The following is a 21659-nucleotide window of genomic DNA, read 5'->3' as shown; positions in this document are numbered from 1 at the left end:
TGATGACAGATCTAAGTCCTGAGACATTCTGTGTCCCAAGAAAAAGACTTTATTTTCAAATGTCATTCTCTCTGCAGTGACAGTTACACGACAAATAGAAGAAATGTCAGCAGATGCGAACAACTGTTTAAAGAACTACTGCAAAAATTTCTAGTTCTTCTAAATAGTGCTCAATGGGAGTACAGATACCAAAGATACAGTTTGCAGTATTTGTACATAGAGTCAATTCAACCTTTGACATTGCTGAGGGAGTTTGTTGAACTGATACCTTTCAAGGGCACTACCACAGGAGCAGACATCCTTGAAGCACTGCTCAAGTGCACTGCAGACTGGATCTATCAAAGCTAGTATGCGTAACAGCTGATGGAACACCGGCAATCATTGGAGAAATGAAAGGTGTTGTGGCTCTGCTTCAAAGACATGGAAGGCAAGGAATTAAACACAAAGTCCAACAAATGCACTGCATCACCAGAAAACATTGTGTGCAAAGTTGGAGGATGTGATGGGCACAGTAGCGAGGAAAATAAACAGTAGCAAGAAAAATGTCTTAGGGTTTAAACAAGGGGTCTCCAAACTTTTTGGTCAGAGGGCCACATCAAATACCCTACCGTGGTGTGGAGGGCCGGAAAAAAATTTAAATATAAAATTTAAATAAATAAATTAGAGATGGAACATAGATGAGTGAATAAATGAATGGGCTCATTCATTCAACCTCTCTGGCCCTCAGAAGACCCTCCAGACACAATCAGAGCACAGTTCTGGTCATATTCAGTTGAGTGGGCCAGAGGCTTTCAGGGGACAAGAGGTTGGCTGTGGGCTGGAAAGAGGCTTGCTGCGGGCCGCATCTGGCCCCTGGGCCAGGGTTTGGAGACCCCTGGTTTAAACCATTATCAGTTTCAACAACTTTTTCAGGAGCAGAGACTTTGTAAGAGAACCTGCTCAACTTCTGTAATGTTTGCTGGCTCAGTTAAGGTGTGATGTTTGGAAGAGTACAGGCGTGCCCCCGTATCCACAGGGTTTCCGCTTTGGAAACCCCCCACAGCAGTTACATGAAATTGCAAATATAGGCAAACAGCTCCCCTGCCCCACAGCCTCCAGAGCCAAGGGGAACTCCAGTCCCCTCACCTCTGGAGGGTCCTCTGAGCCCAGCTGGCTGCGACATAACCCAGGGCAAGGGGAATCAATTCTCCTTACTCTAGATCAGGGGTGTCCAAAGTTTTTGGCAGGAGGGCCACATCATCTCTCTGACACTGTCGGCGGCCGGGGAAAAAAAGAATTAATTTACATTTAAAATTTGAATAAATTTACATAAGTTTATATAAATTAGTATACTAGAGGTTGAACTTATATGAATTAATGAAGGTCTTGCAATAGCTCAAGGCTTATAAAAGGCCTTGCACAAAGCAAGGCTGGCCTTTTCTTTGCTGCTGCTGCTGCATCACAGACGTGAAACAGCAAGCAGTGGAGGGAGCCCTCATCCCACAGTTAACTCAAGAGGTCAAACAGTTGCCCTCACACTGAGAGCAGTTGCGTCAGGCCAGTGCGTGCTCCAGCAAGTTTCCGGAGGGCCAGAGGCTCTTTGGAGACTGGGGTCTCCCTGAGGGCTGCATTGGAAATCCTCAAGTGCCACAAGTGGCCCCAGGGCCGGAGTTTGGGCACCCCTGCTCTAGATAATTCAGCAGTGGCCCGAACAGGGCTACTTGGATTTGTGCCACCTAAAGAAATGGTGCAGATCTGAGCAGCCTGGTGCTAGCCCAGGCCTTCCAGGAGGGGGTTAGGATCTGGTCAAATTGCTGGATTCTAGCTCCACCCCCTCCCAGGCCTGGCCCACACATGGGCCCACCCTCTGACCACCCCAGAATGCCCCAATGGCACCCCCCACCCTTCCCAGACCCCTGAACCAGGAGCCCATCATTGGCATGAACTCATAAGAACATAAGAACATAAGAACATAAGAACAGCCCCACTGGATCAGGCCATAGGCCCATCTAGTCCAGCTTCCTGTATCTCACAGCGGCCCACCAAATGCCCCAGGGAGCACACCAGATAACAAGAGACCTCATCCTGGTGCTCTCCGCTACATCTGGCATTCTGACTTAACCCATTCCTAAAATCAGGAGGTTGCGCATACACATCATGGCTTGTACCCCATAATGGATTTTTCCTCCAGAAACTCGTCCAATCCCCTTTTAAAGGCGTCTAGGCTAGACGCCAGCACCACATCCTGTGGCAAGGAGTTCCACAGACCGACCACGCGCTGAGTAAAGAAATATTTTCTTTTGTCTGTCCTAACCCGCCCAACACTCAATTTTAGTGGATGTCCCCTGGTTCTGGTATTATGTGAGAGTGTAAAGAGCATCTCCCTATCCACTCTGTCCATCCCCTGCATAATTTTGTATGTCTCAATCATGTCCCCCCTCAAGCGTCTCTTCTCTAGGCTGAAGAGGCCCAAACGCCGTAGCCTTTCCTCATAAGGAAGGTGCCCCAGCCCCGTAATCATCTTAGTCGCTCTCTTTTGCACCTTTTCCATTTCCACTATGTCTTTTTTGAGATGCGGCGACCAGAACTGGACACAATACTCCAGGTGTGGCCTTACCATCGATTTGTACAACGGCATTATAATACTAACCGTTTTGTTCTCAATACCCTTCCTAATGATCCCAAGCATAGAATTGGCCTTCTTCACTGCCGCCGCACATTGGGTCGACACTTTCATCGACCTGTCCACCACCACCCCAAGATCTCTCTCCTGATCTGTCACAGACAGCTCAGAACCCATCAGCCTATATCTAAAGTTTTGATTTTTTGCCCCAATGTGCATGACTTTACACTTACTGACATTGAAGCGCATCTGCCATTTTGCTGCCCATTCTGCCAGTCTGGAGAGATCCTTCTGGAGCTCCTCACAATCACTTCTGGTCTTTACCACTCGGAAAAGTTTGGTGTCGTCTGCAAACTTAGCCACTTCACTGCTCAACCCTGTCTCCAGGTCATTTATGAAGAGGTTGAAAAGCACCGGTCCCAGGACAGATCCTTGGGGCACACCGCTTTTCACCTCTCTCCATTGTGAAAATTGCCCATTGACACCCACTCTCTGCTTCCTGGCCTCCAACCAGTTCTCAATCCACGAGAGGACCTGTCCTCTAATTCCCTGACTGTGGAGTTTTTTCAGTAGCCTTTGGTGAGGGACCGTGTCAAACGCCTTCTGAAAGTCCAGATATATAATGTCCACGGGTTCTCCCGCATCCACATGCCTGTTGACCTTTTCAAAGAATTCTATAAGGTTCGTGAGGCAAGACTTACCCTTACAGAAGCCATGCTGACTCTCCCTCAGCAAGGCCTGTTCGTCTATGTGTTTTGAGATCCTATCTTTGATGAGGCATTCCACCATCTTACCCGGTATGGATGTTAGGCTGACCGGCCTATAGTTTCCCGGGTCCCCCCTCTTTCCCTTTTTAAAAATAGGCGTGACATTTGCTATCCTCCAATCTTCTGGTACCGTGGCCGTTTTGAGGGACAAGTTGCATACCTTAGTCAAGAGATCTGCAACTTCATTCTTCAATTCCTTAATAACCCTTGGGTGTATGCCATCAGGGCCCGGTGACTTATTGATCTTTAATTTATCAATGAGGTCTGAAACATCTTCTCTTTTAACCTCTATCTGACTTAACTCCTCGGTTAGGAGGGGCCGTTCGGGCAGCGGTATCTGCCCGAGGTCTTCTGCCGTGAAGACAGATGCAAAGAACTCATTTAATTTCTCTGCCATCTCTAAGTCTCCTTTTATCTCCCCTTTCCCTCCCTCACCATCCAGAGGGCCAACCGCTTCTCTGGCGGGTTTCCTGCTTCTAACATATTTGAAGAAGCTTTTATTATTCCCCTTAATGTTGCTGGCCATGCGTTCCTCATAGTCTCGCTTGGCCTCCCCTATCACCTTCTTACATTTCTTTTGCCACAGTTTATGTTCCTTTTTATTCTCTTCATTAGGGCAAGACTTCCATTTACGGAAGGAAGCTTCCTTGCCCTTCACAGCCTCTCTAACTTGGCTGGTTAGCCATGCGGGCACTCTCCTGGATTTAGTGGAACCCTTCTTTCTTTGTGGTATACACCTCTGCTGGGCCTCTATTACTGTTGTTTTAAGCAGCCTCCATGCACTCTGGAGAGACTGGACTCTTTTTACCCTCCCTTTCAACCTCCTTCTAACCAGCCTCCTCATTTGAGGGAAGTCCGCCCGTCGGAAGTCAAGGGTTTTTGTTAGAGATTTGCCTGGTATTCTTCCCCCAACGTGCACGTCAAAACGGATCGCAGCATGATCACTGTTCCCCAATGGCTCAGTAACGTTTACATCTCTAACCAGGTCCTGCGTACCGCACAAAATTAAATCCAGAGTCACCTGTCCTCTGGTGGGCTCCGTGACTAGCTGATCTAAGCCACAGTCATCTCATCTGTCCCACACTCATCTGTCCCAGAACTTGTGCTGGCATGAGGAGGCCAGCACATGCCCTTGCGCCGACCTTCCCAACTCTCACGAAGTGCAAATGTACCTTATGGGACATTTGTGACATTCTTGGGTCAGCGTAAGAGACCTGTGCCAGCCCAAGGGTGACCCAGGATTGTATCCTGTATTTCTTTGTGATTTCATGAATCATTTTTTTAAAACAAAGGGGAAAAAATAGAAGGCATGGGAGGGGTAATTTGTGCCACACATTTTTTGTCATTTCTGTCACAAGCATTGTGGCTTCCAGCAGCTTCATGGAACTTTTTTGAATAGATTTTAGCATTTATAGTGGGAAGGTAATGAGTGGGAGAATGCAAAAAAGAAAAGAAGGATCAGTTGAAAAACACTTGCTGAAAGTTTTGGGAATTATAAGGCATATAATACTAGCCAGAAAGGGGGCATTTTTGGCTTGCAAACTGGACAGCAAGAAAACAATATCAAAACGATCCGATCTGATCAAAATTTGAAGCTTGATCAAAGTAAATAAGAGAAAAGTGTTGTCATCCAAGGCAAATGATTAACACAGCATTTTTATTCGAAACGTGTATCCCACCACACCAGACCTCTGATACCATTACCAACTATCACTTTGTTCACTGAGACAGATCTGTAATGTTATTGCTTGGTCAGAGTACCGCAAGAGGATTAAAACTGAGAGTTCCTTTGGGTAACTAGAGTGCGTGTCTTGCATTTGCAGAATGTCACCTGCAAGAGCAGAAAGGACCTAACTCAAGAGGATTACACTTTGCACGTGAACTGAAAACACATTAGTGAATCAAGAGATAAAAGATAATATCAAGCCCAGTACTCCATGTATTTCTGTAGAACAGAAATGTCAAAGTTAGCGTCACCCCTAAAGAACAGTTATTCAGTTATTGGACTGAAACACTGGAAATTGTAACCCATTCAGGTCAATGAGCAAGATGTGAATAATAAAACCCTTATAGGATATTTGTATGGAGTGGTGTGTGGGTATGGGGACGTGAAGTGCTTTCAGTACTCAAAAGCACAGAAGCATAAGAAAGGATTGCACAATTGCTCAGATGACGACACCTCCTCAAACCATTCTCACAAATAGCACCTTCACATAAGAATCACCCGCTGCTCACTGTTAAACGACTTGTGTGGTAGCTGCTGTATTGTGATTTGTGAAACACTACGCACATGCTTTTTTCTTACATGTCTGGGGCCATATACGTATTTCTGCCAGATCAGGCACACTGAATATCCTTAACATAAGGCAAATCTACTGCTCACATATGACTAAAAGGATAACATGGGGAACACTAACACATTTTGCATGTTCTAATACTTGAAATAAACGGCTGCCCTTGTTGCATAGTAATCTCATTTTGAATCACAAGGAAATTTTAAAAGCTGTTTGCAATGTGCAGGGACAGAGAAGGCAAATGCTGTTCAAAGAAAAAAGAAAAAGCCCATGAGTCACAGAGAAGCCCTTAAGTGGAATGGAAGGGGCTCCCCAGTGTTGCTCTATTTTCCATCATGTGATAAATCAACCACTTGGCAAGGTGACAGAAAATGGTTTAAATATAATTTTCCATGTTAAACAAAATCAGAGCACCCAAGGCCAGAATAGTCCAAACCAAAGCAGCAATCAGTAGATTTATACTTATTTCTATAGCAAATAACTTCTTAACTATGGACCCAATCCTACCCAACTTTCCAGGGCTGATGCAGCTACAATGCAGTTCCACGGTAGGGAAACAAATGCTTCACTACCCTGCAGAGGTCTCCCTGACCACTCCCCCACCACAGGATGCAGAACATGCCCCATTGACATGACTGCATCAGTGCTGGAAAGTTGGATAGGATTGGGCTCTACATCCACTACACACTATATTCAAACCAGAAGGCATTCAAAACCCTCATTACCAAAACAGTAAGCAGCCATCATTCCAACAGGAATCTGAAGTCATCCTTCAGTCATGATTATGAAGTTATCATCATCATCATCATCATCATCATCAAGACTTCACTTATCTAACCATTCACTCCAGTTTCGATCTCAATGTACAGACAAATCATTAAACTCAAGAGCTGAAGAAAACCACTGCCAACCTTATCAACTATTTCAGTTTCTCAACTTCTCTGTAGACACATACAGAAAGTTGCTTCTTAAGACCACAGTCCTATACTCTGAGCAATTCCATCTGCTATCCCAAGTGTGCTCCAATTAGGGACGGCTTGATATTCCCGTTTCCATCCAATTCAAATGCTGTACAATTTTCTTCTATTTCAATTTAGTCCTCTTTTACTAAAATTCTCAGATGTTTTTTCTGGCCCTGAAACAAAAAGTTTCTTTTACCACATATTTCCTACCCAAAGAACTGATGTGATAATATTTTGCAAAGTATGCATTTAAATAAATGTTTTAATGCAAATATACAGAAAATACAGCATCTAATTACATCTCTATCTTATTAAATTGGATCAGCTTAGTCTTGAAAAAGGAGATGCTCTTTCTCTAACTGATGGAAAATCCTCTCTCTCTTTTGTGGTGAGTTTAATCCGTTAAGATTTATAGATAGAATATCGTTGAGTATCTGATGTCATCATTTTATATTTTTATTTTTTATTTTCGCTTCTCTCCTTGGTTGGCATCTTTGTAGTTTAGTCTCTATAATAGTCTCCCATTATAGAAATGTGGATCAAGAAACTGTATGAAATTATTGAAATAGATGTTTTGATGGAAAGACTGAGGGATGGTGGTATGGAGAGAATACAGAAATTATGGAACCCGTTATATGAATGGTTGGATAAACGATTATGATCCATCTAAGTGATGATAATTATAGAAACAAAATAGTATTAGCTACAGTTCTGCGATTCCCTAGTGTTTTTCCCTTTGTATTACCTCTAACATATGTATTTTTGATTTTCCCTGTACCCATATCTTAAATTAAATAAAATATAAAAAATTGAAAAAAAAGAAAAAGGAGATGGTTGTTTTCTTTTTTTAAAAAGCCACCTTACATTCTATTAGAGAACAGTAATAGGCTCAAACCAGTATTTCAGAATTGCACTATTTATCTTCTCTATTTTAGTGTATAAATCATTTTTTCCCCTCCAAAACGAGCAAGTAGCATGGGGTCCCCATTACCCAAGGATTCTGTCTAATGAGAAGAAATGTAATTCAGTCTAGCTGCTTTTACTCATAAAATGAGAAAATATTCCCTCAGATCCATACAATACAAGACTAACTGTGAAGCCAAAAGTGATTTTCTCCTCTTTGGTGTCATAAAAATAAAGAGTTCCGTATGAAATGCCAGTAAATCTTTCAGCCATTAAATAATTTAAAGGTATTTGGCAACTTCCTTTTCCTTAAGTGAATTTGAAATTATCCTGTTGGAAGATTTTTAAACAGAATCCTACCTCTCACTTCTGTCCTTCAGCATGTACAAATACACATTTTCTCCTCCAATTGTGTGAAGTGAATTGAATTAATCAAGCAAGTTACTCAAGAGCAAGTAAAACTACAACAGACATCCCCTTATATTCACAATTTGTCCGACTGTTCAAGGGGAAATTAATGCTGCTTTCTCTTTTTCCCTGCCTCTTTGAAAGCCAGATAATTGAAATTCACTAGCTCTGAAACATCCATTTAGTGCTCTTCCTATCAACTACCCTGTCTAATTCCTGTGTGTCTCTGTCTTCACAGACATATTACAACCAATTGCACTTAGTGTTGGCTACACTGTAATATTAGAAGAGAGCAGCATGAATCACATTAGATCCATACATTCTTTGAATAGATTGTCTGGGAAAGACCATGTAATGTGAGATAAGTCTCACTGGGTTCTATCATCATGGCTATTTAAAATGTACAAGCAGTCACTGGATAAAATCATGGTGACTTTGGGAGTGAAGACCCTTCTTTATTCACCCTTAATCCCAAATCTGACATGAAGTCTCACTTCTCATGCTGTGACTGCCGTGGTTGGGTGCAAGCAACTTAACTACACTAGAACCCAGAAACAACAGATAAGTATTTGACAATAAACTCATTACGAGTAAATCTCCTGTTGCAACCTACCCCTTAGCTGTCACAGAGTGCAAGGCATATGACCTCACCCTAAGCACCAAGACTTTTAAAAATACTTAATGTTTTTTATTGGGTATACTGCAGATGCCTAGATTATGAAGAGGAAGACTGACTGCTTTCAGCTTGCTACTCTACCAAAAATATTGTAAACAATATGAATCCAAAATGCTAGAGTTACTATTGTGAACAAATGATATGAGAATCTAACTAAGGAGATGATGTATGAAGATATCAGCGCATCAGAACTTTCCAAACCTGGCACAAGACTTTATTTATTATTTATCCTAAAATTTACACATTTCCGTTCTACAAAAAGCATTGTACTCAAACCACTATATAACATATTACAAGCAACTTACTCAGAATAAAAGTACTAGCAAAATAAAAAAACCAACAGAAAAAAGCCAATTTCTTGCCCTTCTGATATTTCTACCTGCTAAAAAAATAATTGGCAGGAAAAGGCTGGGCTGAAATCAAACGTGCCAGCACCAATTATGTGGAAAATGAGATTCTGATGGGAGTCAGAGCACAGGAACAGCCTGTTCACTGAAACTAGATATATACTGATGTACTCTGTATTTCATCCCATTTGACAAAATATACAGTACATAATCTGAATATATAGTCTGAAGCTATATGATGCAGCAAACTTGCTAACACTAAGCAGGTTGAGCAGCCCAATTCTAACCTATCTTGGAGCAGGAAAGCTCTCTGGCCTGCCCTGCATCCGGAGCAGGGTTGGGGCCAAAAGCAGCTCAGCCCAGGGCAAGGGGAATGGCTTCCCTTAGCCCGTGTTGTGCTACAGTAGCCCCAATGGGGCCACTTGGATCTGCGCCACCTAAAGCCCGGAGCTGCTCTGGACAGCATGAGACGAGGGTTAGGATCCAGTACAAGTGCCAGATCGTGGCCCCGCCCCTGCTCACCTGCCACCCACCAACGGGCCCACCTGCCGCCCACCCTCCACCTGCCCCAAAATGTCTCCTACCCGCCCTCCCCAACCCCAGGCCCCCATACTAGCCTGACTTGGCTGGTGCAGGCTTAACTGATCCGCCAGCCCAATGGGACTTGGACCGGTCTCCCTCCTCAGAATGTGGCACAAAAGTGCTTTACTGCACTTGAGTGACACTCTTTGGCCTGCACAAGGGACTTGCGTCGATTGAGGGTGCCCTCTGGATTGCACCTGAGTCTGTTAAGTGCCTGAATGGTAGACTACCTGGAAACCCTATGCATGCTGCCTAGACCACCCTGGAGAAAAGGCAGGACATAACTGCAATGGATGGACAAACACATAGAAAAGCTATCTGTTTTCAACAAAATATTCTGTAACAGCAAGTACTCAGTATCTGTGTGGTATGCCTCCTGTACTTCCAATTTCTCTTATTTAGTGCTAGTCCTATACTGTTTTAACACTTCTAAACATATAAACATCCTCTAATAAAAGTCAGTTGTTTCTGCTGTCTGCTGAATAAAGGAACTTGACCTGACAAAGACAAAGATGGCCACTTACACTGTCTGCCTCTTGGGATGCGCAAATATTTGCTCTTATTATATACAATCAACTTTCCCCCTCAATGTTTGTTCCTTACTGTTTCATATCAGCAAGTACGTTATTTCCCTGGACTAAATGGTATTTCAGTACTTTTAAGGATTTGGGTCAGCCAAGTGAAAAATTACTGTCTTTGCTTTCTTGTCCTCAGATTTATCAGATGATCAGAAAATGTGCTGCAGCTGCCCAACTGTGTCATTCAATTTATAGGCTTATCTTTAGCTTGGGCACATAAAATACTCTTTTTTCATTAGTGTCAAAACACCTACAGTTAGCACTGAGGAAGAGGGGAAAGAGTGTGCTATTGCAACATGTTCAAATTTCAACAGGGATGGGGGGGTTGACTTTTTGACTAGGAATCCTGGGATTGAGTATGAAGCTCACAGTATTGTCTTCAGCAAGACACTTGGGCATTAATAAACAAGACTCTCATAGCCTGGTTTGGGTGTTTTCGTATGGTTTTATGATGTCTGATTCCATGAAGACATTTGCATCCATGGTTTGCTTTTCCACATAGTTGACAGAGTTCCTTTTTCCCCTCCCCAAAACCTTGGTTTTCATCTTTCCCATCTGATTCTCACTTAATGTTCGATGGGGAATTCACATAGGCAGTATTCTGAGTGTGTTTTCAGAAGCACTCAACAAGATGATTGACACAGATAGCGGTGGGATCTGACTGAGTTTTCCCATGAGTGCATAACTTCATTCTCTGATCACGTTTTCAGGTAGAAAACAATCAAAGAACGAATCCCACCTAGATAAATCCCCACATAATAACGAATCATTTGTTCTGGCTCTGACTCTCAGCATAATGTACCACCAAAGGCTGGCTCACAGAGAAGCCTAAGAGCAAGCCACCACTTGTCCAGCAGTAGTGGGTTTCAACCAGTACTCATGGTACATTACAACATGGTACTTTGCTCCACTGCCATGGTGACTGTGTGGCACTGCCTGCCTCATCTGACTGCACTGGAAGAGTCTTTGGTGGTGGGGCACCAGAGGGCAAGCGGTGGTTGGGTAGCTGCCTGGCCTTTTGAAAGAGGCATGTTTGGGGAAGGAAGATATAGTAAAGTCCCAACTGTGATGCAAACCACCAACTCCTGCCCATAGCAGCTGTCTCTTGCAAAAGCGATATGTGCAAAAGTAGATATTGGAAAAGTAGTACTTGGAGGAGGGAGTTGAAAACCCCAGTTCAGAAGCCTCCATGTGGTATATATGGCTGTTCTTCCAAAAGCTGTTCCACGTCCCTTTGAAAAGCCTCTTCCCAGCTCTGTCAGGTTGGCACTGAGGCCTGCTCACTCATTCACCCTCCTGCAGCGCCTAGCTTGTCCTGGCGCCAGAGAGGAACAAGGAAGTGATAGTAAAGGAATGCTGCAGAGAGACTTTGCTGCCAGAAGCAGCCAAGCACTGCCTGAGAGCGAGTGAGCAACAGTGGCGTGGACTTGAGATGGCTGGAGGGGAGAGCTCAGCTCTCTACGGGTGCCTGGAGCAGCTGTCAGAACCAATAGCTGCCACAGACATCAGGAGCCTCTGAACATGTGGAGACTTGTTCATATAATACTTTAGGAGCCAGCTTACAGGACTGTCATGAGGATGAAGTGAGACCGCTGAACAGGTGGGAGGTGATTGCTAGAAAGGTCCAAGATATGCAAGGCCAGCCAAAAAGCCAACACCGGGGGGGGGGGGTGGGAAGAGCAAAGATGACAAATGATACAATGGAAGGTTCGATACTCAGAGTTCAATTCAAAAATTATTTAAGCTAGTTGTCGTGAGCATACAAGATGCTGAATGACTGGAAGCACCAATAAATTTCATGCAAATACAAAGGACGCTTAGAACTAAAAAAAAAAAAAACTGTATGTGACATGACCATGTAGTAGTCTGAACAGACAAGAGTCTTTTTCCCTTTTTAATGAAAAAAGCCATCCAGTTAGATGAGCTCTGACAGTTTGGGGCAGATCAACTTTTTCAGTAGTGCTTTAAACACAGTTTTCATCTGTCTCTTGTGCCTCCTAAGCAGAGAAAGTGATAAGAAAGAGATAAGAAGCTGACAGCTTGAAGAAAGGAACGATACTTTGTTATAACTTCATAATCCCTTGTATGCGAGGAAGAAAAAACAAAAGAAACAGGTGGTATTAAGCTTTTAAAGCTAACATGTGGCAGGCAGTAAAACAAACTGGAACCACTTGGATGTGATGGATTCAGTCGAAAACTGGTTTTCTGCAGCCATCATTCAGAAGTAGAAGTTCTACTAACTGAATAGCAGAAAGGAGGAATGATGGCTTTCCCTACAGTCGTGTAGCTCTAGATAGGCATAGCACAGGACCAAGGATGTCAGTTCCTTACAAATGCTGAGTCTGGAGAAATGGATCATTATCACAAGTTAAATTAACAGCTATTTCTTATGAGCTCAATGTATGGCAGCTGGAAACAGCCTTTACAGTGTTGTTTGAACAAATGTAGGTGTCAAGAGGGATGTTCCTAATTTCTACTTGTATTACAGCCCAATCCCATCCACACTTTCCTGGGAGTAAGCCCCATTGACTTTAATGAGACTTACTTCTGATGAGACATGCATAGGATTGGGCTGTGAGATAGTATGTAATGGAAAGCGGAAGAGCCAGTTAAGAAAAGCCAAGGGAATACTTAATGGTCGCCAGACTTGTGACTCATCTAATGCTTACACCAACAGTTACTTAGGATTATATTCTTTACATTTGTGTGGAATGTGCCCCAATATAAGATGTTGGGATATGTGGAATGCTGCAGTAGCCAAAGACCAATCATAGCTTTGGGAATTCTGCTATTTAGCCTGTCATAGAAAATATGCCACCAGTCAAGTCCAAAATACAATCGTCACTACATCACCATCTGCCATCCACCACAGCCATGTAAAGATATTCCATAAGGACAGACACCATTCTTGCTTATGGAAGGCCTGAGAGTGCACCAGCCCACTCTGCCTCCTGATCCTCCCCACTTCCCACCCCCACAATGTAGACACTGTCTCTTTACTTAAATACTGCCCAGTAGGAGAGAGTTAGGGTAGAGCTATGGAGCCCAACAGAGGTTACTAACGCACTTCTGAGCATGCTGCAAACTTCAATGCTGTCAAAATTTACACCTCATTCAAAAAGGGCTCATTTCTTGACACGGTTTTGGTTTTCGTTGACTGAGAGCACAATCCTATGCTTGTCTACTCAGAAGTAAGTACAATTATAGTCAATGGGCCTTAATTCCACATAAGTGTGAATAGGATTGCAGCCTGAGTTGGGCAAAAACTACAGCACAGTGGCACAGATGACACAATGCCATAGACAAGTCTACAAACTCAACAGGTCCTGCCCAGAAAGGCCACAAACTCCTGCAACCTGTGCCAATCATACTACAGACTGGATATCCATGCCTTAAAAAGGTATAACACCACTCTCATCAGTTAGTATTTTTTTAAATGAGGCTTACAGGATAAATTCTGTGAGATTGCACCATTTTTTAGAGTCCACTTTGTGCATCATTTCTTCAAAGGATCTTCCACACCCTGGCAAGTTTTGCAACATAAGGGATTCATTGCAGACAATCCGCTGTTGTGCACCTAGAAAAAAACGGAAATATCTTTTTAAAACAATCTGAAATCTTCTTAAATCTTATATCTGGACAGCAGCAGGAGACAGCATTTGAAAACACTCAAGAAGATATGGCAGGTGCCCTTACGCACACACGTGCACACACGAAAAAGACTGTTTTGTGTTTTACATTTCAGGGCTGATCAGGACACAACAATAGCTGCATAAGGCAGTGTCAACAGTCCTACCCTTGAGAGACGCCATACCATAATACAGGGGTAGAGCCAAGGCTTTGCACACAGAAGCTCCCATGCTCAATCTCCTCCCCTCCACATATCCTCTTCCTCTCTGCCCCTCACTTCCTTTTCCAATCCAAGCAGTGGAAGAAGCAAGAGGAGTAGTGGAGGCAAGGAGGCAGACAGAGATGCCTCCACCCTGCAATCTGCTGCCCAAGGCAACCGCATCTGTTGGCCAAATGGATGGGCCAGCCCTGCCTCTACATATCATGCTTGTGCTGCACTTTAAAAGCAGCTGATAGAGAATGGGTGACACAGATTGCCTGTTGTGGATAACACTTTTCACTTTAACTAGTTTAAAAGCAAATTATGTAGACTTAAGGCCCAATCCTATCCAATTTTCCAGCCCCGGTGCAACTACAATGAAGCCCCATGGTAAGGGAACAAATGTTCCCATACCTTAAGGAAGCCTCTGTGACTGCTGCTCCACGACAAGATGCAGTGCATGCCCCATTAGCACAGTTGCACCGGCACTGGAAAATTGGATAGGATTGGGCCCTTAGCTGTTTATCACTGATTCTAAAGGTGCATGAAACATCTTTTAAAAAGAAGCCCAAAATTAACTGGGATGATCTGTTTATTTATATCTGTAAATATTTAGAACTCTGATGATGTATATTCAGTTATGCATTACCTTTCAGTATATGCATGTTCCTTGTAAATCATAAAACAAACATATTAAACTATTCTATAATTCTATACGGAAATTCAATGTAGGCTTTCAATTCCATGAGAATTATTTCATTATTCCAGTACTTTTGTTCATGAGGGCTGTAATCCTATACATATTTATGTGGCAGAAAATCCCCACAGAACACAACAGAATTTATTTCTCAGTAAATATGCATAAACTCAGATGGTTGGCCTGTTTAGAAACTGTGGTCACAAACAGGCTTCTAAACCAGAAATAAATAACCAAGGGTGATGTCAGAGTTCAGCCAAATCAGGGAAGTGAAAGAACTCATGCCCATTTGAAGGCTCTACCTGGCTGGGTTGACCCCTAAACCCTCAATGCTAATGTCTGCGGTGGCACAAGTCAGCCAAGAAACTTGTGCTGTTGCTATGCCCAGTTTTAAAATGGAAGTGTTCACCAGAGGCCCTTGTGTCATATTTGACACAATATCAAATTTTGGTACAATATCAATAATTGGCCAACATCAAGGAAGCAGCCATTGCTAACGACTTTCCTCCAATCATTGGTTGGAAGGATGGGACCTAGTTGCTGCCTGCCCCTTCAATTAAGTAAGTGGAGGATGTGGAGGTTCACTGTGCCTCAGCAGGACTGAATTTCCAGCACCCTGGCACCAGCACTGAATAAAGAACAATGATCACTCTTCCTACCTTTTACAAAGTCAGGAGTTTTGGAAGACTGTGTTTTTAAGTCACTAAGCAAGTGTGGACTAGTTCACACGGGCGTGCACATCACATGCACTCGATTTCTCATCCTTTCAAGCTGAATGGATGGACTGATCCTATTGAAAAGCCTTTGTTACTATGTGAATTTAAGGTTCTGTGATGGCTCATTCACATATACACCACGAAGTGGCAGCTATCTAGCAGTGAGCTAAATTTTTCTGAAACGAACAAAAATATGAGATTTCCAACTCTCAGCCCAATCCTGAGCTGTCCAGAGCACAGGGCTACTGCAGCACTGAAAACGGCATCTCAACATAACCGGGCAGCTGCTGGCGGCTCCTTGAGGGAAAGGGACTTCCATCCCCTTCCCCAGGTAAGGCAAGTAGCCCTGCAATGGGCTACTTGATTCTATGGCAACCCAAGAGCCGCCACAGAATCAAGAGCCTCCATGTCGTGTGGCAGACCTGACATAGAGGCTCAGGATCTGGTGGAACAGAGCTCCACCAGTCCCTCCTCCCTCCCACCCCACTCCCTCCCCCTGGCACACCTCCTCACCGCCCTCTTCCTACCCTTCCTCTACCTCCCCTGGCCCCGGAACACCTCCTCCCCACCTCCCCCCATTCCTCCACTCACCTCTTCATCACCTGGTGGTCCATGCGACTACCAAGCTGTGGAGCACTGGTGATCCACCAGTGCTAGCCCAGCATTGGCTAGCATTGAGCTAGCATCGGTGCTGGACTGATGATGTGGGTCACAAACGTGCTTTACGGCACATTTGTGACACTGTCAGCAGTGCGAGCTTAGGATTGGGGTCTCCGTCTCTCATATAACTCTAATGTAGCAGTGAAAACATTTGCAGTGGAAAACTGGCAGGAATGATGATGTTTTCACTTAGTCAAAACAGTGAAGCACAACAAATCTCTCTAAGAAGTTGCCATGTTTAAATAATTATCATAAATAAGACCAATGTAAAAGAATAGTATACGTTTCTTACCTGCTAATCCAATTGTCATTAGACCATTAACTAGAAAGAAAAAAAATTATCGTTATAAATACTGTAAAAATTATTTTATAATTATACTGCTTTTCAACAAGAAGTGATTAGAATATAATTATTCCAGGTTGAATTACAAATGACCTTTTTCATGAATGGCAAATGCAATACATAAGTCTACGTTAAGCTTATTAGCCACCTGATAGAGGGGAAATCGAAGTTCTCCAATTGGTCCTGGCCTTGGAACCAACATGTTTCTTAACTTTGGATCCAGAATTTGTCTGAAGACAATACTGAACCCAGGGACACTTTTTCCCCATGACTTGGAGCACTGATTAAACAGAGTTCCAAACCACAGAGAGAATGTGTCCCTGAGTTCAGCATTGCCAAACAAATGCAGAACCCAGAGAATGTGGCTATGATGTGCATTGGTGCTGGGTGCGGGAGCATTTAGTATTCTCATTTTTATTGTAAATCTGGAAACCTTGTGAGAGATCAAATGTCACATAGAAAGATAAAGATAAAATTTTTAGAAAACCATTGCACGGCATCAGTTACACAGGCCTACAAAATTGAGGGTCAGAAAAGTTTTCCCCCAACTTTATGGTGGTTTGTTATGAATTTGGGGTGCTGGTTCCAAAAATGGCACCCGTTTTGCCCTATCATGCCTAGTTTTGGAGATATAGTATAGCCTCATTAGTGAATGGTTCAAGCAGCTTCCTCATGAGGAAGTCATGGTGTAGGCTTCCTCATGAGGAAGCTGCTTGAACCATTCACTAAAGAGGCTATGCTGTGTCTCTAAAACTAGACGTGATAGGGCAAAATGGATGCCATATTTGGAATCAGCACCCCAAATATACCCAGGAATTGGTGTAACGTTTAAGGAAGCAAAATGTGTGTTGGCCTATGTTATTTGATAAAATCAATTTACAAAATAATCTAGTTTCTCAAAGTTTATATAATAACATAACACTACCAAAATTATTAATTCACATATAAAACTACTGTAAGTTTATGCAATGCACTACCAAAAGTTCATCAAAATTAGTTACTAAGAGAGTTTATTCTAAACCCAACAATGGGAACAATCTATCCTGTCAATGTTGAAAATCCCCACATTTCCATAGATATGGATTTCTACTTTACTCTATCAACTCTGCACACAATTATAGAACACTTAATCCCCCTTGAGAAATACAATGCCCATAAATCCACTCCTAACTTCTCCATTCTCAAGTACTGAACAGTGATCTTTATGTTTGGGACATGTTTGGGACATCAATCATGATCCATCCAGTTTTATATTCATCCCTGTCAGCTGTCTTCAATACTATTGCTGGAGTATGTTGATCTAGTTGCAGTATTATATCCTTGCTTATATAGTCACCATTTGCTCTTTCATGCTGTGCAGCGATCAACTGACTCCCCCCTCCCAATTTTCAGAGGACCCTTTTTTTTAACTCCTTCAGACATCCCTGTCCTTTTCAGTCCTCTTGTCCTCATACCCCATCATCAGCTCAGCTTCCCTCTTCAAACTCTGCCTCCAGCATTCCACTCCATAAAGGCCTCTGAAAAGCAGCTAACCTTTCAACCAATTGCTTAGAGCAGGGGTCTCTAAACTTTTCGGCCAAAGAGCCGCATCAAATATCTGGCACCAGGTCAAGGGCCGGAATAAAAAAATTAAATATAAATATTTAAATAAATACAATAGAGATGGAACTTGGATGAATGAATAAATGAATGGGCTCAAATGTCCAGGACTTCTCCAAGCAGGAACACAGCCCAAGAAATAAAGCACACACTTAAATGGACCCCCATTCCCCTACCCCTGCGGTTTTCAAACTCGCAGGCAGTTTGATTCTGCAATAGGTCTTTGCGGGGGCCGGGGGAGGCAGCGGCACGATCCCCAGGACTGCGCTATTCAGGGGGGCTGCAGGGGCTTGGTGCACTTGCCCAAGCCCCCTGCAGCCCCCTGGGGGTGCGGGGAGCTCTGTGCAACCTTTGGCAGGGCTCCCCAGGCCAGGGAAGGTGACAGCGGAGCGATTGCGCCCCGCTCCGCTAAACTGGAAGTGGTGTGTGATCAGCCCACTTCCCCTTTTGTGCACCCTTTTGGGAACTGGGGTGCACCCTCCAGTCCCTGCAGCAGCCATCCCTGGCTGTGGGGAGCCGGGCGCGAGCGCCTGCAGGGCTCCTCCAGTCAGGGAAAGTGAGAGTGGGGCGATCACGCTCCGCCTCTTTGAAGGAGGAGAAGAAGAGAACAGGAAAATCAAAAGGACATGCAACAAGCCCAAATAGACTTTCAAACAATTAGTTCAGAAGATTAGCTATGGAGTATAAGTTTTTATCTTGGAACATTAATGGAGCTAATGCTCCAAATAAGAGGAAAAAAAGTATTTTATTATTTGAAAAAACTTAAAAAAGATGTGATTTGCCTTTTAGAGATGCACATTAAAATAGGTCATACAAATTACTTAATACAGAAAAAGTTAGGACAAGAATTTTTTTCAACAAATTCAAAGAAGAAAAATGGAGTGGTTATGTATGTTAAAGATTATTTAAAACCAAAATTTGTGTTTGCAGATGAAAAAGGCAGGTGGTTGGCTGTGGAAGTTATAATTTCGGGAGTAAGAACTTTACTTTTGGGCTTGTATGCTCCAAATCAAGAGTTTTTTTTAGGCAACTATTGGATGTACTCTTAAATTACTCATACCCAAGTTATTGTTTGATGGGAGATTGGAATGCAGTTGTGTCACCACAAAGGGACAAAAAATCTGAGAAAGAGATTAAGATTTCTCAAGGGAAATTACCAAAAACTTTTTTTGATTTGGTAGAAGCTTTAGGGGTTGTAGACATTTGGCAACAAATGAATGGAAATACAAAAGAGTTTACCTATTATTCAGAAAGACACAGATCATTTTCAAGAATAGATATGTTTTGGGTGACGAAGGACATTGCAGTAAAAACTTCTAAGACAGAAATTCTATCAAAGACTTTTTCAGATCATAAACCAATAACTATGACTATTAAGAAGAAACCTACAACATATAGATGGAGATTGAATGGTTACAAAAAGAGGTTATAATAAAGGATGCTAAGCAGAAATTAAGGGAATTTTTTAATCTGAATTTAAATAAGGGAACAGAAATGAGGACGGTCTGGGACGCTAGTAAAGCCTTTATGAGAGGATACTTTATTCAGAAAAGTATAGAATGGAAAAAAGAGAGACAAAGTAAGTTTCATTGAGGAAGGAGAGAGAGAAGAGAGTAATTTTAAAATTACAGGAGGCAGGAAAAATGTATACTGATCAGGAGGATATATAAAAAAATAATTACAAATTATTATGCTAATTTATACAAAAGTCAGAAAATAGATCAAGTAGAAGTAAAGAACTACTTGGATAAACAAAACTTACCAAAAATGTCTGAAGAACAAAGGAAAATTCTAAATAATAGAATAACTCCATGTGAAGTTGTAGAGGCAATAAAGAAGATTAATACAGATAAAGTTTGGGCCATCCGGGTCCAGATGGTCTAACAGGTAGATTTTATAAATGTTTAGAAGAAGTAGTAAGTCTACCATTGCTTAACACGATGAATGATATTTTGCAGACCGGGAAAATGCCAGATTCATGGAAAGCAGCAAATATAACTTTGATTCCTAAAGAAGGACAGGATTTGATGGACATAAAAAATTACAGACCTATTTCTTGTTGAATAATGACTGTAAAATATTTACAGCAATTTTAGCAACTAGAATGAAGAAGATATTACAAAATCTCATACATGAAGATCAATGTGGTTTTTTACTGAAAAGACACGAGTGATAATATCAGAATATTATTGGATTCGTTGGAGTACTATGATAAAATAATAGAGAAACAATTAGTATTGATTTTTTTTAGACTTTGAGAAGGCATTTGACCATTTGAGTTGGACTTTCTTGATTACTGTCTTAGAGAAGATGAATTTTGGAGGGAATTTTATTCAATGGATAAAGTCAGTTTACACATCACAAACTTTGCAGGTAGTGGTAAATGGAGAACTATCAACAGTGTTTGAGATCCAAAAGGGAACACGACAAGGATGTCCACTGTCACCACTTTTATTTATACTTGCCCTAGAAGTGTTGTGTAGAGATATCAGACAAGATGGAATGACCATATCATTTGCAGATGATATGGTTTTGATCTTAGAAAAACCTTTAAAAGACATCGAGTTGTTGATGGTTAAGTTGAAGAAATTTGAATCATTAGCAGGATTTAAGATAAATAAACAGAAAACTAAAATTTTATCTAAAAATATGAATATACTAGACCAATCGAAGTTGATGAATAGGACCGGGTTCAAAGTGGAGAAAAAAATTAAGTATTTAGGTATTATTTTGACAAACATGAATTGTATGTTATTTCAAAATAATTATGTTAAAGTTTGGGGTGAAATCAAAAAAGATTTCGCAAGATGGGAAAGGTTGAAATTATCTTTTTTGGAAAGGATATCTGTAATCAAAATGAATGTATTACCGAAAATGCTTTTTCTTTTTCAGAATATACCAATATTACTCTCTGATAAACCTTTTAAAGAGTGGCAGAAAGATGTGACAGGTTTTATATGGCAAGGGAAAAAACCAAGAGTGAAATTTAAGATTTTGCAAGATGCAAAAGAAAGAGGAGGTTTAGGACTACCAGACCTGAAGATTTATTATGCACCATGTTGTTTTCTGTGGCTTAAAGAATGGATATTGCTGCAAAATAAAAAAAAAACTGTTGAAATTAGAAGAATATGATTTAAGATTTGGTTGGCATGGATATCTTTGGTATAAGTTGAAAGTGAATATGGAATTTAAGAATCATTATGTTAGACATGCACTGTGGAAGATATGGAATCGTTATAAGAAAAGGTTTTATAACAAAATTCCACTCTCATCCTCACCACAAGAAGCACATTTTGGTTTGGGAATAGCACAGAGAGACAAATGGTTATTGTATAAGAATATATTGAAATTTAACCAAGGTCAATGTATGTTGAAGTCTAGAGAAGAATTGATTGCAGAGGGTTTTGACTGCCAATGGTTTATGTATTTACAATTATTAGAAAGATTTAAAATTGATAAAAAAATTATATGACTTTGAAGAGGGAGAGTCAATATTGGAGAAACAACTAAGATCAGATGAGCAAGTAATATCTAAAATACATAAATTGCTTTTGAAATTTGAAACAGAACATGAACAGGTCAAACAATGCATGATCCAGTGGGCTAAAATGTGGGCCATGAACTCTCAATGGACAGATGGGAGAAACTATGAATAAAACAGATAAAATTTACTCTGAATGTTAACATTAAGGAAAA

General features: G+C 41.8%; 1 protein-coding gene across 1 annotated transcript in view; it reads right to left on the bottom strand.

Annotated features, from left to right (window-relative positions):
• The window catches only part of RAMP3 (receptor activity modifying protein 3), a 91277-nt gene that overhangs the window by 30495 nt on the left and 39123 nt on the right, over positions 1–21659 (bottom strand). The window contains exons 2-3 of the mRNA XM_066629076.1: positions 16314–16343; positions 13567–13696 (exon numbers count right to left, since the gene is read on the bottom strand). Coding sequence (XP_066485173.1) covers positions 13567–13696; positions 16314–16343 — 160 coding nt within the window. The remainder of the gene's footprint in view (positions 1–13566; positions 13697–16313; positions 16344–21659) is intronic.

Source organism: Tiliqua scincoides, chromosome 5, assembly GCF_035046505.1.
Source record: "Tiliqua scincoides isolate rTilSci1 chromosome 5, rTilSci1.hap2, whole genome shotgun sequence".
Lineage (NCBI taxonomy): Eukaryota > Metazoa > Chordata > Lepidosauria > Squamata > Scincidae > Tiliqua > Tiliqua scincoides.
This window is presented reverse-complemented; position numbering and strand designations above follow the sequence as displayed.